Source organism: Triticum dicoccoides, chromosome 4A, assembly GCF_002162155.2.
Source record: "Triticum dicoccoides isolate Atlit2015 ecotype Zavitan chromosome 4A, WEW_v2.0, whole genome shotgun sequence".
NCBI lineage: Eukaryota > Viridiplantae > Streptophyta > Magnoliopsida > Poales > Poaceae > Triticum > Triticum dicoccoides.
The window spans coordinates 552,625,728-552,641,197 of record NC_041386.1 but is presented as its reverse complement, the minus strand read 5'-3'; the positions used below and the strand labels follow the sequence as shown (position 1 = coordinate 552,641,197).

General features: G+C 39.5%; 1 protein-coding gene and 1 long non-coding RNA gene across 2 annotated transcripts; both read right to left on the bottom strand.

Moving 5' to 3' along the window:
- Positions 1 to 7,803: 7,803 nt before the first annotated feature.
- LOC119289121 lies at positions 7,804 to 9,403 on the bottom strand. Its single transcript, XR_005141430.1, has 3 exons — positions 9,346 to 9,403; positions 8,473 to 8,532; positions 7,804 to 7,925 (listed from the first exon to the last, which is right to left on the bottom strand). It is a non-coding gene; the product is annotated as an uncharacterized LOC119289121 (long non-coding RNA).
- Positions 9,404 to 10,312: 909 nt separating this feature from the next.
- LOC119283646 (ubiquitin-conjugating enzyme E2 28-like) lies at positions 10,313 to 15,016 on the bottom strand (the record flags this gene model as incomplete). Its single annotated transcript, XM_037563106.1, has 8 exons — positions 10,313 to 10,331; positions 10,418 to 10,437; positions 10,605 to 10,685; positions 12,540 to 12,588; positions 12,950 to 13,110; positions 13,253 to 13,357; positions 13,504 to 13,635; positions 14,981 to 15,016. Coding segments are annotated over 8 exons (603 nt in total), but the record flags the coding sequence as incomplete, so codon positions are not given.
- Between the last annotated feature and the right edge of the window lie 454 nt (positions 15,017 to 15,470).

Here is a 15,470-nt window from a genome sequence, read left to right as displayed (position 1 = left end):
TTCTTTGATCTCTCAAGTTCTTCATAATGATAAGCAGATATAAATCCCAAGTGACTCAAAGAATAGAGCTATGCTCCCCGGCAACGGCGCCAGAAAATAGTCTTGATAACCCACAAGTATAGGGGATCGCAACAGTTTTCGAGGGTAGAGTATTCAACCCAAATTTATTGATTCGACACAAGGGGAGTCAAAGAATATTCTCAAGTATTAGTAGCTGTGTTGTCAATTCAACCACACCTGGATAACTTAATATCTGTAGCAAAGTATTTAGTAGCAAAGTAATATGATAGTAGTGATAACGATAGCAAAAGGTAACGATGGCAAAAGTAATATTTTTGGGTTTTGTAGTGATTGTAACAGTAGCAGCGGGAAAGTAAATAAGCGAAGAACAATATATGAAAAGCTTGTAGACATTGGATCGGTGATAGAGAATTATGCCGGATGCGATCGTTCATGTAACAGTCATAACCTAGGGTGACACGGAACTAGCTCCAGTTCATCAATGTAATGTAGGCATGTATTCCGAATATAGTCATACGTGCTTATGGAAAAGAACTTGCATGACATCTTTTGTCCTACCCTCCCATGGCAGCGGGGTCCTATTGGAAACTAAGGGATATTAAGGCCTCCTTTTAATATAGTACCAGACCAAAGCATTAACACATAGTGAATACATGAACTCCTCAAACTACGGTCATCACCGGTAAGTATCCCGGTTATTGTCACTTCGGGGTTAACGGATCATAACACATAATAGGTGACTATAGACTTGCAAGATAGGATCAAGAACTCTCATATATTGGTGAAAACATAATAGGTTCGGATCTGAAATCATGGCACTCGGGCCCTAGTGACAAGCATTAAGCATAGCAAAAGTCATAGCAACATCAATCTCATAACATAGTGGATACTAGGGATCAAACCCTAACAAAACTAACTCGATTACATGATAAATCTCATCCAACCCATCACCGTCCAGCAAGCCTATGATGGAATTACTCATGCACGGCGGTGAGCATCATGAAATTGGTGATGGAGGAAGGTTGATGATGATGGCGACGGATTCCCCTCTCCGGAGCCCCGAACGGACTCCAGATCAGCCCTCCCGAGAGAGTTTAGGGCTTGGCGGCGGCTCCGTATCGTAAAATGCGATGAATCCTTCTCTCTGATTTTTTCTCCCCGAAAGTGAATATATGGAGTCAAGGTTGAGGTCGGTGGAGCGTCAGGGGGCCCATGAGGCAGGGGCGCACCCAGGGGGTAGGGCGCGCCCCCACCCTCATGGACAGGTGGAGGCCCCCCTGATGTGGATTCTTCTTCCAGTATTTTGTATATATTCCCAAATAATTCTCCGTTGATTTTCAGGTCATTCCGAGAACTTTTATTTCTCCACAAAAATAACACCATGGCAATTCTGCTGAGAACGGCGTCAGTCCGGGTTAGTTCACTGGCTTGGCTGGATCGACATGAACTTCTACTAGGACAGCAACTGTTTTGCCCCTTGTCGAACTTGGACTGAGACATAGCCTTGCTGCTGCGGGGCAGCCGACTTATAATTCTAGTTACTGTCCTTCTTGTTCATGTAGTGCCTGCCTCTCTCCAAAACTCCTTCTCGCACTTGATTGAGCAAAAGATGCAGCTTCACTAATTGAGTTAGGCACCTGCACTTCCACTGCAGCTCTCAAATCATGCAAGTTAGAGTCCAAAACAAGGGCAAAAGTGTTTGGAAAAGTAGATACGACGGAGACGTATCAATTACCACTACCATCCAAGTGCAGTATCAGGACCAGTCATGCAAACGATACCTACTAGTTTACTTATGTAACTGTAATTATCAGGGAACTCTGTGAATCATCCCCACTTGCTTGCATCTGCTACACTACTCTACAGGATTTTCTAGGGAAGCAGTTACCCACAACAATTGAACTACATCTTTCTAGAGAATTGTGGTACAGGAGGCCTTTCATGCAAGGCTTCCTATACACTCACTTACCTTTGGGAACAGAACTAAAACGTATTCGGCTTCATTCACTACTACATGTTGTTCGCTCCACATTTGCTCATCCGGGCTTGGGACTGGCAAAGGCAGTGTTAAACTACAAAACTACTAAACACAAAAGAATTAGCAAACACTACAACCAATCATTCAGCTAAGCAACAAGCCACACAATCAACCAAAGGGAGCATTGGCACGACACATGATTGGCAATAAATATTCACGCAACGTTTTCACAAGATCATAACACAGACATGGTTCAAAGTCACATGGAAACACCATTGAAATCATGGACACCGCTCACAAGAGCACAACAAAGATTCAAATTACACAGAAACAAAGAGCATCACACATAATGGGGATTAAAAACCGAACACACATCAGAAGTACTAAAGGCCCAACGAGGAGCCACGGCATTGAAGACAAAGTAGTCGACGGCGTCTAATCCATATGGAACACACAACATGGACAACCTGCTGAAATGAAATTACAGGTGAATCAAAGAATTGAGACACACAACATGGACAGCCTGCTGCATCTAGGGAATGAAGAAGCTCAATCTTTACCTAATAATAAAGCAAATTGGGTTTCTTTCGTCCGTCATGGCATTTTTCAGAAAAGTCCCTCTATTTCAGAGAATTCAACCCGCAGCCCTGTTTTAAGTTAAAACGAATTGTTATTCTTATATTTTACATAAAAATCCCTGGCTTTTCTTGAAATCAACCCGCCGTCCGGATTTAAGTCACACCCGAACCGTTATTTTACATTTTTTGAAACCCCCCTGATGTTTTAGGTAATTCATTCGCGGATCATATTTAAGTCATACAAATGCTTTTTAAAATCATCCATATCTTTTAAACCGTAACTCCGATTTGAACATGTTATATATGAAATTTGATTAGAAAAATATGTAGAATGTGAATATGAGATTATTTTTACCTGTTACGTATTTTTAAATATTGTTTTGGAATATATTTGAGTCAAACCAAATGATTTTCTAAATTATTTGTATCTTTTAAACCGTAACTTCGATTTTAACATATTATATATGAAATTTTATTAGAAAAATGGGTGGAACCTAAATATGATGTTAATTTTACCTGTTAAATATTTTTAAAATATTGTTATGGAAGCAAACTTATAATTTCTAGCGCAAGATTCGTTTTTTTTCATACCGGCGGCGATCTGGATTGCAAATAAATACCCCACTATAACCATATACGGGAAAGAAAACATCGATAACTACACATGCATACCTCTGAAAAATGTCACAGAGGAAAACAACAGATTTCTCGTCGCGAGAGTGAGAGAAAGCGAGCGAGAGAGAGAGGGAGAGACAGACGCCTTAAGATTAACCATATTCAACACACGTTTTTTGTTGTTTTGTGTGAACACCAAGGCCATCGCCGGCGAGGGTGAGAAGGAGGATAATCGGCAACACAAATATGATGCCCCGCAAAAATAAAGGAGATGGACCTATTGTGGTCTTGAGTAATGGTTGTTGAGTTAAGAGCGTGTGTTATGTTTTCTCTCCCGTTGCGACGCACGGGCTCTTTTGCTAGTATAAGTAAAACTACATTTATGAACTACCTGGTTGTTCAAAAGTAGCTAGTCCTGTTAAGTAGCTAGATAATTGTTGCTGCAGGGCACATACTCATACACTGAGCTGCTACAGTCTGGTACAATGTAATCACATCCCTCGTCTAAAAAAACTGGCTTCAGTGATGTTCTAGAACAAAATGACACTGAAACACTAGCTTCAGTGATGTTCTAGGTACAAAATGGCACTCGGGTACAGAGAACTTCCGCAAGAGTTCCAACACACCAAAACTAGCAGTAAAATCACCATTGGAATGAATAAAATGTATGAAAACTGCTGCACACAAAGGCATTTATCTCTAAACTATATACGCTAACCATATCTTACAACAGATAAACAATTCAGAAACACAAGAAATGCAAGTGAAAATAGAGGGGAAAACGGGCGGCGTCTTTAAAAAGGTGCACAACAAAACCATTTATCATGTACATAAACTAAACACTACATCAGCTAGATTTCAAGTCTTGCATGCACAAAACTAATTAACAAGCTAACCATCTAAGTAAACTAGAATGCCATCAACCGCAAAATTCAGAAGGTGAATATATATAAGATTAAAAGGAGGTAAATGCATCTCCCTCCACATTTTCACATCTGGGCTTGGGACCGGCAAAGGCAGTGTTAAACCACACTAACACCAATCATTCAGCAAAGCATACAGGCCACACCATCAAGCAAATGAAATATTCACACAAACACAAACACACACACAGTCACATACACACAAGCAAATGCAACATTCACACACACATATACAGAGTCACACACAGTCAGACATACACATAGTCACGCACAGAGTCAGACATACACACAGTCACACACAGAGTCAGACACACACAGCGGAGCGCTTGCACACAAGAAACAGAGATAGATAGGGGCATATCACATGCACATAGTCACACACACACAATGGAGCGCTTGCACACAAGAAACAGAAAGAAATAGACATAGATTGGGGCACAAACAGAAAGCTAATACATGCAAGAACAAAGTAAATTCAGAAAGCTATAAAAAAATTCCAGAATCTGAATGAGTAAACTTATTTCTCTAGAGGGGTGAGGGTGATTTAGATCTTTGTTCCTGAAAATAAGAAGCTAGTCAGAGGCTGATTAAGTGATAATCATAACAGCATAAGTAATTATTCATGTGTGTGTATCGAAGTTATCAAGAAATCAAGGATTCGGTACAAAACAAGTCAAACAAACTGATCAAAATTCATACTCTTGACCATTTGAAAGGATAGAAACTTACTGATGATTCTGTGTATCTTGCAACTCCGATAATTCAACTGGTTTGTCGTCTTTGACTTTAGCTATAAGTGAGAAGAACTAAGAACAAATAGAAGTTACACAAATAGAAGTACACAAATGGAAGTAACCAGTGTGTTTCAAATTAGCAAACATCCACGTTTGTCTTGCACGGAGGGGGGAAATGCATTCAGCAAACCATAAAAATAGAACAATCAGAAGAATACCCCTCTCAACATTGCTTGCCTATACATCCAGATCCAGGACCTTGCAATGAGACCATTTTGTTGGTCCATACTTGCTTACAAGATCAATAATTTTGTCATCTTCCTATAGAAAAATATCATAAATATAACTATAAAATGTGCAAAAGCTTTTTTTTCTCTAGCAAAGTCAGGAGTGCAGTGACAAACCTCTTGAGTCCAAGGACCTTTGAACAATCAGAAGAACCTTTTGCCATGGATGCAAACATTGTACCTCTGTCCTATCCGGAAATAGCTCAGCTACACAGGTAGATACCGACACAATATGTGAGCTCATCACGCTTGCATATAAAGAACAACGTCCAAAGAAGTATGGCGTTACTATATAACTAGCTAAAATGTGGGATATGCATTCATAAGGTTACCATTACCAGCCGTGAGATAAACATTGTGTAAAATATAGGAAGGAGTTAAATTCGAGAGGGATTATCATCCAAACACATACCAGGATGGTGAGTGATCCACGGCTTCAGTTCAACCACCAGAAGCACACCATCCGAACAACCATAAAAATCAAATTAGCCATCATGAAAACATCCATCCACCCCTGGATTCTACATATACATCATTCTGAGCACAAACATCATACTTGGCTAAATAAATGCTCTGGGACTACAGGCATCAGCATCGCAAAATGTAAAGAACGTCAATATACCTGCGCTATATATGCCAACTCAACCCATCAGTGTCCTTAGCAACACAATAAAGAGCAAATATGATATGTCCAAATCCAAATGTCTATGCCTTAAATACTTGGAAAAGTGTTATTCAAGTGACTGGACAGTAGTAATACAAAAAATGAATATGATATCCACATAAGACATAATCAGAAAAAAGTTCGGAAAAAAGAATAGTGCTAGGTCTACCAATACCAATGTTAGATACCGGTCAACAAACAGCAGTCAATCAATCAACAAACAACATTCAATCAATCAATCAATCTTAACAACCATAAACAAACAATAATCAATCATGCCATATAAACATATCATAGCTAGTGTACTAACACAGAAGTGATCAATATTCCTACCTTCCACAACAGATTTGAATCAGTGAACTACAAAAGGGAACAAAGAACAGTAGAAATGGAGTGTTGCCGAACACCATGATAAACATGATTATTGATTACAAAAAGAAGGGAAAACAAACAGGGAAAAGGGTTTTTTGATGAGTGGATGCATTGGATATGAAAACAAACAGGGAAAACATGATTATAATAAATAAGATAGGCATTGGATGTCAAATCGGCAACACAAAGAAGTGGAAACCAAGCAGATTGTTACAAGAGTCAAACTTTTCTTCTCAGCCTATCATCCTAATTTTTTAGCAGGAGAGAAGCCTCATATCATAGTACCCACGGCCTACATGGTTTGCACCCCTGAACACACATCACCATATATGGGAACATAAGCAAAGCATGATAACAAGAAACCAATTGAAAAGAACACCATCAAAACAACCGTAACAGACAAGAACAAGATTCTCTGCATCTACGATGCGAGACAGGTGATGGAACAGAGGAACCAATTTGACACTGCTTCAATTTTGAAACCAGAACCAATCGTTCCTACAACCGTCGCCCCAACGCGAACACAAAATGCAGGATCGTCATATAACAGAAGCGCACGCACAAGTTTCTCAAACAGAAACGCTGGAATCATCGCTCCACCGTGAACACGAAACGCAGGATCATCAGATAACAAAAGTGCACGCATTTCTCGAACAAACTTGTTAGTTCGCAAACCAGACGGTGATCCAAACGGTGGAGACCCCTGACGAGACGGCCCCAAGAACATGCAAGAGCATCAGGGCGACAGCGAGGATGACCAAAATCATATCAGAAGCGCTTCTAAACGGGTGACGGTGAGGACGAGCAAATCAAACCAGACACTGACATCATACAACTTTAGAAAGGAACACACCCGTACCATAACACTGACCTCGTACAACTTCAGAAAGGAATCAGTAAGTTTATAGCAAGGAAGGATGCATTTTAAAGCTTAAATCACATGCTACCAAATTATGTGAAGATTCACTATTGGATTAGGACAGTAACCTAAGCTGTGTAATTTCTATCGACACTCGTAATGCAAACAATACAAAGAAGGTAACTGCAGCTCCCTCCACATTTTCACATCCGGGCTTGGGACCGGCAAAGGCAGTGTTAGGCCCCGACAATATAAACACACAAGTTATACAACCAATCATTCAACAAAGCATACAAGACACACCATCAAGCAAATGCAATATTCACACACAAAGAGTCAAGCACACACACAGTCAAGCCACACACAGTCACACACATAGTCAAGCCACACAGTCACACACACAGTCAAGCCACACACACACAGAGTCAAGCACACAGAGTCACACACACATAAAGGAGCGCTTGCACACAAGAAACAGACATAGATAGGGGCACAAACAGAAATCTAATACATGCAAGACCGAAGTAAACTCAAAAAGCTATAAAGAATTCCAGAACTTGAATTTGTAAACTAATCTCTCTAGAGGGGTGAGGGTGATTCAGATCTTCGTTCCTAAAAATAGGAAGCTAGTTAGAGGCTGATTAAGTGATTATATTCATCACTACCCACAAGTCTGTAGGCACAGAGACGCGTGCTTATTTATTTAGAATTTAGTTTGCAATTCAAAATATCATGAGCGTACGCATATGGACATAAAAGAAATGTTAAATGTATTCTTGTTCTACTTACTAGAGAAAGGAAGGCATGTAACATGAGCAACATTCTTATAGAAATTCTGGCTAAGGTAAGAGTAGCCTTCAACACTGATTCATTTGTAGTGCTAGTAGATTCAGCCTGCAGGGCAGAGAAACAATGTTAGTACAAATCACCAGGCAAACCAACCTTCTTACTTGTTGGGTCCAAATCAAGGAATTCTAGCTACCAAATAATTCAAGGTGGATGCAAGATGAAACACCCCCAAACATCAGCCTCACTGGTTCACACCAGCTTATAAGCTCACGTATTGCGTTTATATTATACAGAATAAACAAACCAGCCTACCACCAGTCAAGTTCGAAATAATGTACTGATTAACCAAGCTTATGATGACTTGCCAACAGTTCAAAAGTGAACTGCACTCGTAGAACATGATGCAAGCAAAAACCCTAAAAGCATAATTAATTCACTGGCCTAATGTATGTAAAGCATCCACTTTTCACATATTGGGAATATGCACTAATGCCAATTGCCATTATTCCCTTTATGTTCAGAACAAGGGCGTTGATATTTATAGGTACTTCCTGTTTTTCATATTATACGTACTGGGCCATGTATTCTAAAATTGAAAAGAACCACCAAAGAATGGTTAATGTAGGCAACAGATGAAGGCAGGTTAACTCACCGGGTGACGTGGATCAGCAAGCATGGGAAAGAGGCCTCTAACTATGAGTGATTGTCTTGCCTGCAGGAATATAATGCAACAAATATGAGTTATAACTAGCACACTGCCAAACACCAGAGACAAGTCTTGGTCCAACATAAGCGATATTGGTTCTTATCGGGCAAAATTCTTTAGTACTCCCTCCGTCCCGAATTACTTATCTTAGATTTGTCTAGATAGGGATGTATTAGACACGTGGTAATACATGTTAATTAGTGAGTCTAGTTGAACACCACACTGTTTCTCATCAGGGTAAATTCTATAGTACATTAGTGAGTGCAGCTGAACAACATAGTCCCAATCTTTTTGTTTGTTAGGCACATGCTATTTTTAGATCAACGATTTGGCCAATGGAATATGAGGTATGCTACAAAAGGTACACCATGACAAACCTATTTCAAATACAAATTTCAATGGTATACTTCAGCATATAATATGTATTTCGTTGGTCAAACTGATGATCTAGAAATACGTCCCTTATAAACTGAAACAGAGGTAGTAGGAATTATGCACCATGTAAAAATAAAGGAGCAATACATATCAGCATTCTTTTGCTGAGAGAAAAGAAGGATGTTGTATCAAGGCAAAACCATGAAGGTTAAATGCTAAATGAATTTTCTAGAATTACATGGAAAATACTTATATATTGTTCCTCTGTATTGAGTTGCGTGATTGTGCAAGTTTCAGTGTTAGATTTGTCATTAACAAAACTATAGCCTTAAGTTATCTTTCAAAGTTTGAAGATCAGCATGCTAGTTCTGAATCATTATTACCTATATATAGCACACACAGGAGGTACTAAAAAGGTTAGAAGGAAAAAGGTTGTTCACATACTTCAAATGTGCCTGTGAAGCTCCACTTCAATTGATTTGTTTTCAGACGAGGAATGGCATGGTGGGCCTGTACTTGGCAATTAGCCTGTACTCAATACAGCATAATATATGAATCAATTTCCATTAAACTACAAGATGAGGTGAAGCGCCTATAAGAAGAAATACTCTTTTTCTTTCTCTTTCTACCTTGCAGCCCTCCCAGATGAGGTCAAGCAAATGATGACCGAAGCCTTAACTTTGATAGCAGCCGCACCTAGCAGATAGGTAGTGAACTATTTCAAACTTATAAACCCAAGTGTCACAGCCTGATATTCAATCAATGGAAGACAGAAATTGTTCCCCTGTAAACACTACCAAAAGGTTGGAAAATGAGAAGAAACAAAATATGCACTGTAGACGAAGCAATAGACTCCAAGTGGGTCATGGGTTCTCCCACGTATTTCATGGTTCGCTTGAAGTACAAATCCTGGTTGAAGACCTTCTCAGCCTGTGAAACAATTCATGATCACCAAATATAAAGAGAGAAAAGGCAGGAGGGAGTGAATTTCCATCAGATTCCATTAGAGTGCCAAAGATATACTTGTTGACATTTAGGGGTTGTTCCAAAGAATGGTATTTATTTGTAACATTTTAGTATTGAAGTCTGATTTGAACTACAAATGGGAACCTATCAACAAATGCCTCCCAAACACTCATGTTTATCAAGAGAACGTAGAACTCCAAAAGAAAGCTCACCTCAGCACAAATTCTGCCTACTGTTGAAATAGTCTCAACTGGATACAACCCACGGCAAGTCTCAGCACCAAGGAGAATGTCATCACTACCTGAACAAAACAATTATGATTCATGTTACGGCTTGTGTAATTATAGTTTGTTTGGGTGTAGTAAAGAGCAATTGTACAGGATCACCAAAGTATAAGATATCTGCAAGAGGCAAAAACTAACTGTACAGCACCGCATTTGCCACATCAGTTGAAATAAGAACACCTAAAGAACAAAACAAAGTAGTACTCAATTGAGAAAAATACATGTTAATTTTGGCTAAAATCAGAGTTTGGCTAAGATCAGCTAACTTTGAGAGGAACTCCCGTGCCTATTACAGGAAAAATACTATCAACGTTAGGAACATTTTCCCAAAGTATGAAGTGCCCAAACATGTGATACTATTCAATAAAATATCAATATAAAAAATTCAATCTGTTGGGAAAGATGGCACTGTGAAGTAGTACACTCTAAATATCGACGTAATGAGTTACTTACCTTCCGCACATCTTCTGCATGCCTTGTATAAGAAAGAGAGAGGAAGTCAATCTTGTTTGGTGCACCGCATTTTTTCATAACCTGAAAGTGGTGCATGCTCATATAGTCATATAATGGGTTACAGCAAGGAGCTCCAGTTTTACGGAAAAAATAGCATGCAAAGTCTAGTCGCCAAGTTAATACAAGGAGCAACAGAGATTCTTGGGAGGAGTTCCTTACATCTTTATGCTCATCCGATAGTGTGGGCACGTTGATATGGATCTGGGAGCAGTGCAATGTGAAGACATAATCACAAAAAAGTTCAGAAAAAAGAATAGTCAGTCTACACTAAACAAGTAATAGGTGTATTACCTATGGTGAGGAACTACCAATACCAAGTTAGCATAAATGATTATTCGTCAAGATACGAGTTCACATTCGACAAATAGCAATCAATCGCGCCATATAAAATGTACCATCTCAAGGCAAACTTGTAAGAGATATGCTTAATAAGTTGAATAAAACACACCATAGCTAGTATACTAACACAGAAGTGATATCAATATTCATACCTTCCACATCAGATTTGAATAACTGGACTTCAAAAGGGAACAAGGAATAGTAATACCAAAAAATTCACCTCAACGAACAACAATCCACCTCAAGGCTCAAACAACAATCCATTGGCCTGCATGGTTTGTACCTTCTCAAGGCAATCAATCAAACAACAAACAACAATCCATCTCAAGGCAATCAATCAAACAACAAACAACAATCCACCTCAAGGCAATCAATCAAACAACAAAAAACAATCCATCTCAAGGCAATCAATCAAACAACAAACAACAATCAATCAATCAATCGTGCCATATGGGAACATAAGAAAAGCGTGATAACAATAAACCAATTGAAAAGAACACCATCAGAACAACCGCAACGGACAGAACAAGATTCTCTACATCTAGGATGGGAGCACACACGCCTGTCGAAAGCGAGACCAGCACACAACCGCAATGTTGAGACCTGCATCTAGGTGGGACAAGAATCGACAGAGGGCCAATAATCCACCTTGTATTAACGGACCCTGGAACTAGAGTATCACAAGGGCGCATGCATTTGAGATCTGAAAATAACCGACAAACAACATAGGTGATGGAACAGAGGAACCGATATGACACTGCTCCAATTTCGAAACCAGAACTAATGATTCCTGCAACCATCGCCGGGCGCGAACACGAAACGCATGATCATGAAATAACAGAAGCGCACGCACAAGTAAATGCAGGAACCATTGATCACCGTGAACACAAAACGTGGGAACAGAAGTTTCTCAAACAGACTTGTTAGTTCGCAAACTAGACCGACCGACTGCTCGCTCGCCCACTTCCTCCCAGAGTCACAGGGATGGAGACCCCCGACGAGACGGCCCCAAGAACACACGAAAGCATCGGGGCGACAGCGAGGACGACAAAATCATATCACAAGCGACTCTAGACTGACGAGGAGAACAAGTAAATCAAACCAGACACGATTTTCTATCTAAACGGACGAATCGAGGACGAGGAAAATCAGTCGAATCATACACGCTTCAAGACAGACGAATCGAGAACGAGCAAAATGACAAATCATGCGCGATTCTTCTAATCTAAACGGATGAATCGAGTGGGGACGAGCAACATAAAGTTAGAGGCGAGAGGAGAGGGAATCGAGGACGAATTGCCTCACCAGACGCGAGAGTTGGAGAGGCACAAACCAAGGACGAATTGCCTCAACAGACGCGAGAGGAGGAGAGGTAAGCCATTCATACCTAAAAAATATATGTTTCAAGTTGGCAACATCGGTTGTCTCTCATCAGTTCCAAGCAGATGGCTTGCCTGAAATGACATGAGCAACTTAAAATGTGAGTGTGATGTAAATGATGTTTCTATTATTCTTGAAGCAAGAAAAGTAACTTACATCATCAGCAGCACCAGCAGTCATATTTGCGAATGAAGATTTAGATGACCTGTTATGTAATAGGCATCATAGAAATCAGTTTATGATCATAATAGCATAAGTAATTATTCATGTGTGTATATCAAAGTTATCAAGAAATCAAGGATTCGGTATAAAACAAGTCAGACAAACTGATCAAAATTTAAACTCTGACCATTTGAAAGCATAGAAACTTACCGATGATTTGTAGTCCTGCAACTCCAATAAGTCACCTGGTTTGTCGTCTTTGACTTTAGCTATAGGTGAGAAGAACTAAGAACAAATAAAGTACACAAATGGAAGTAACCAGTGTGTTTCAAAATTAACAAACATCCCACCCAGGGGGGAATGCATTTCAGCAAACCATAAAAATAGAACAATCAAAAGAATACCTCTCTCGACATTGCTTGCCTATACATCCACCCATGGCGTACTTCTGTGTCCAGGCACACTCATACTTGGCCCAATCAGTCTTGTACATGTGAGAAATCTCAAGCACCAGAGGATCATTGGGATTGGGGTCCGTCAGCAACGAACAGATTGACAGGAGGACCTGTTAACAGAGACGGGTAAATATTAGAGAAACATAAATGAAGATTTTTTGTGAGATTAATTTGCTGAAGGAACCAAGCTTATATCAACAACAAGCTTTAAGCAAAAAATGGAACAACCAAGCTAGGAATGCAGATCATTACCTTTGATATGGTCAAAGTCGGGCTCCACTGTTCCTTGAGAATGTCGAGGCAAATGCTGCCGTTGCTATTGATGTTTGGGTGGAACACCTTGGTGCGGAAAGAGACCTGAAATATGTTCATGTCTGAATGTCAGAAAAAAATAGATAAGATAGCAAGCAGCAGCAAACTAATTGTTTGAGGACCCCTAAGACATTTGTGTAACAGCAATTCCAATATCATTACAAAGGTTAGCTCGGTACACCAGAAATTACCTTCGGGGGCTTGAAGGGATAATCCAGTGGGAAATGGATGTTCACCAAAAATAGACCACCAGTAAATAGGCTGTCCGAGGGTCCCATGATAGTGGCCTGCCAGTGGAACATGTCCTCACTTACAGGACCTGCCTGAATAAAAGGAAAGTAATACAGTATTACGCAACAGTCAGACAAGCATTTGTATGAAGCCAGTCAAGTATGAGTAAGAAACAAGTCATATTTGTTGTGAGATCAAACAGCGGCCAGCTTTAGTTATGTGTGAACAAGTTTAGAATTAGGCATGAAATTGTATTATTAAGGGTTATCCATCATATACGCGTCCAGTAAAATGATTAGAATAATTCAAAGTTCATTGATCTTCATTTCAAGAGGTTAGTGCAACCAAATGTTGTATGAAAAAACATCAAGTCACCCAGGAGGCCAGGACATCCACTGAAGCCACTTATTCTCCACAAAAACACAGAACATCAGGTTTACACACATTATGAATGCTAAAGTTATTTCAGTAATTATATTTCTTCCTGTATGCATTGATAGACCAAGGAAAACAGGTGACCATTACAACCTCACCTACTAAAACATAGGCCACTATTGATGATTCTCTCTATTGGTTAGGATGGTACCATTCATGTTTCTCAAATCAGATTTACACAACATTAACAATGGTAAAGTTGCTTCAGTAATTATATTTCTTCCAGTATGCATTGATAAACCAAGGAAAGCAGGTGATCATTGCAACCTACTAAAACAAAGGTCACTTTTGACAATTCTCTCTATTGATCAGGTTAGTACTGTTCGTGTTTCTCAAATCAGATTTAAACAACATTACCATAAAGTTGCTTCAGTAATTATATTTATTCCAGTATGCGTTAATAGACTAAGGAAGACAGGTGACCATTGCCACCTCACCTCCTAAAACATAGTTCACTCTCAAAAATTATCCCTATTGATTTGGTTGGTACTATTTATGTTTCTTAAATAGTCTAGTCCATGCCTAACAGATTAGATTGGTACTGTTTATGTTTCTTAAATAGTGCTAGTCATGCCTAACTGTCCATATAAATTGTGAAGTCCTTGGCAATTTTAATTTCTTTTGGTTATGGCAGTTAAGATAACATATAGTGCTACAGGGGGGTGCATGTTCTGCCCATGTGGTACTGACTGTAAACTATAATAAGGTTGGCATACTTTATAACCTAACAAAACAAAATCCAAGGGTTTTTTAATGACCTGATCAGAAGATACATCACACACTTGACATGAGTCAATCATAATTGTAGTCCATGTACAGTTCATAAGCAGTGCGAGAGCACAACAAACCTAAAAGCACTGCGAGAGCACAACTAAATAATCGACAACCTAACCCCCATGACCAGTAACAACAGTTAACAACCAGACCACGCCAACGGCGCGCTCATCCAGACACAACCCAATTCGGGGCAAACGGAATCAAACGGGGCAGAGGGGAAATCACCTGCGCTGAGGTGGGAGGGTCCTTCTGCAGGTCCTTTCAGTGAGATCATTTTGTTGGTCCATACTTGCTTACAAGATCAATAATTTTGTCATCTTCCTGTATAAAAATATCATAATCATAAATACAACTATAAAATGTGCAAAACATATTTTTTTCGAGAAAAGTCAGGAGTGCAGTGCCAAACCTCTTGAGTCCAAGGACCTTTGATGAGTTCAGGGTTAAGAACCTTCTGCCATGGATGTAAATATTGTACCTCTGCCCTATCCAGAAAGAGCACAGCTGCGTTAGGTAGATGCCGACACAATATGTGAGCTCACCACACTTTCATATACAAAACGTCATCCAAGGAAGTATGGTGTTACTATATAACTAGCTAAAATGTGGGATATGCATTCATAAGTTTACCATTACTAGCCATGAGATAAACATTGTGTAAAATATAGGAACGATTTAAATTCGAGAGGGATTATCATCCAAAGACATACCAGGT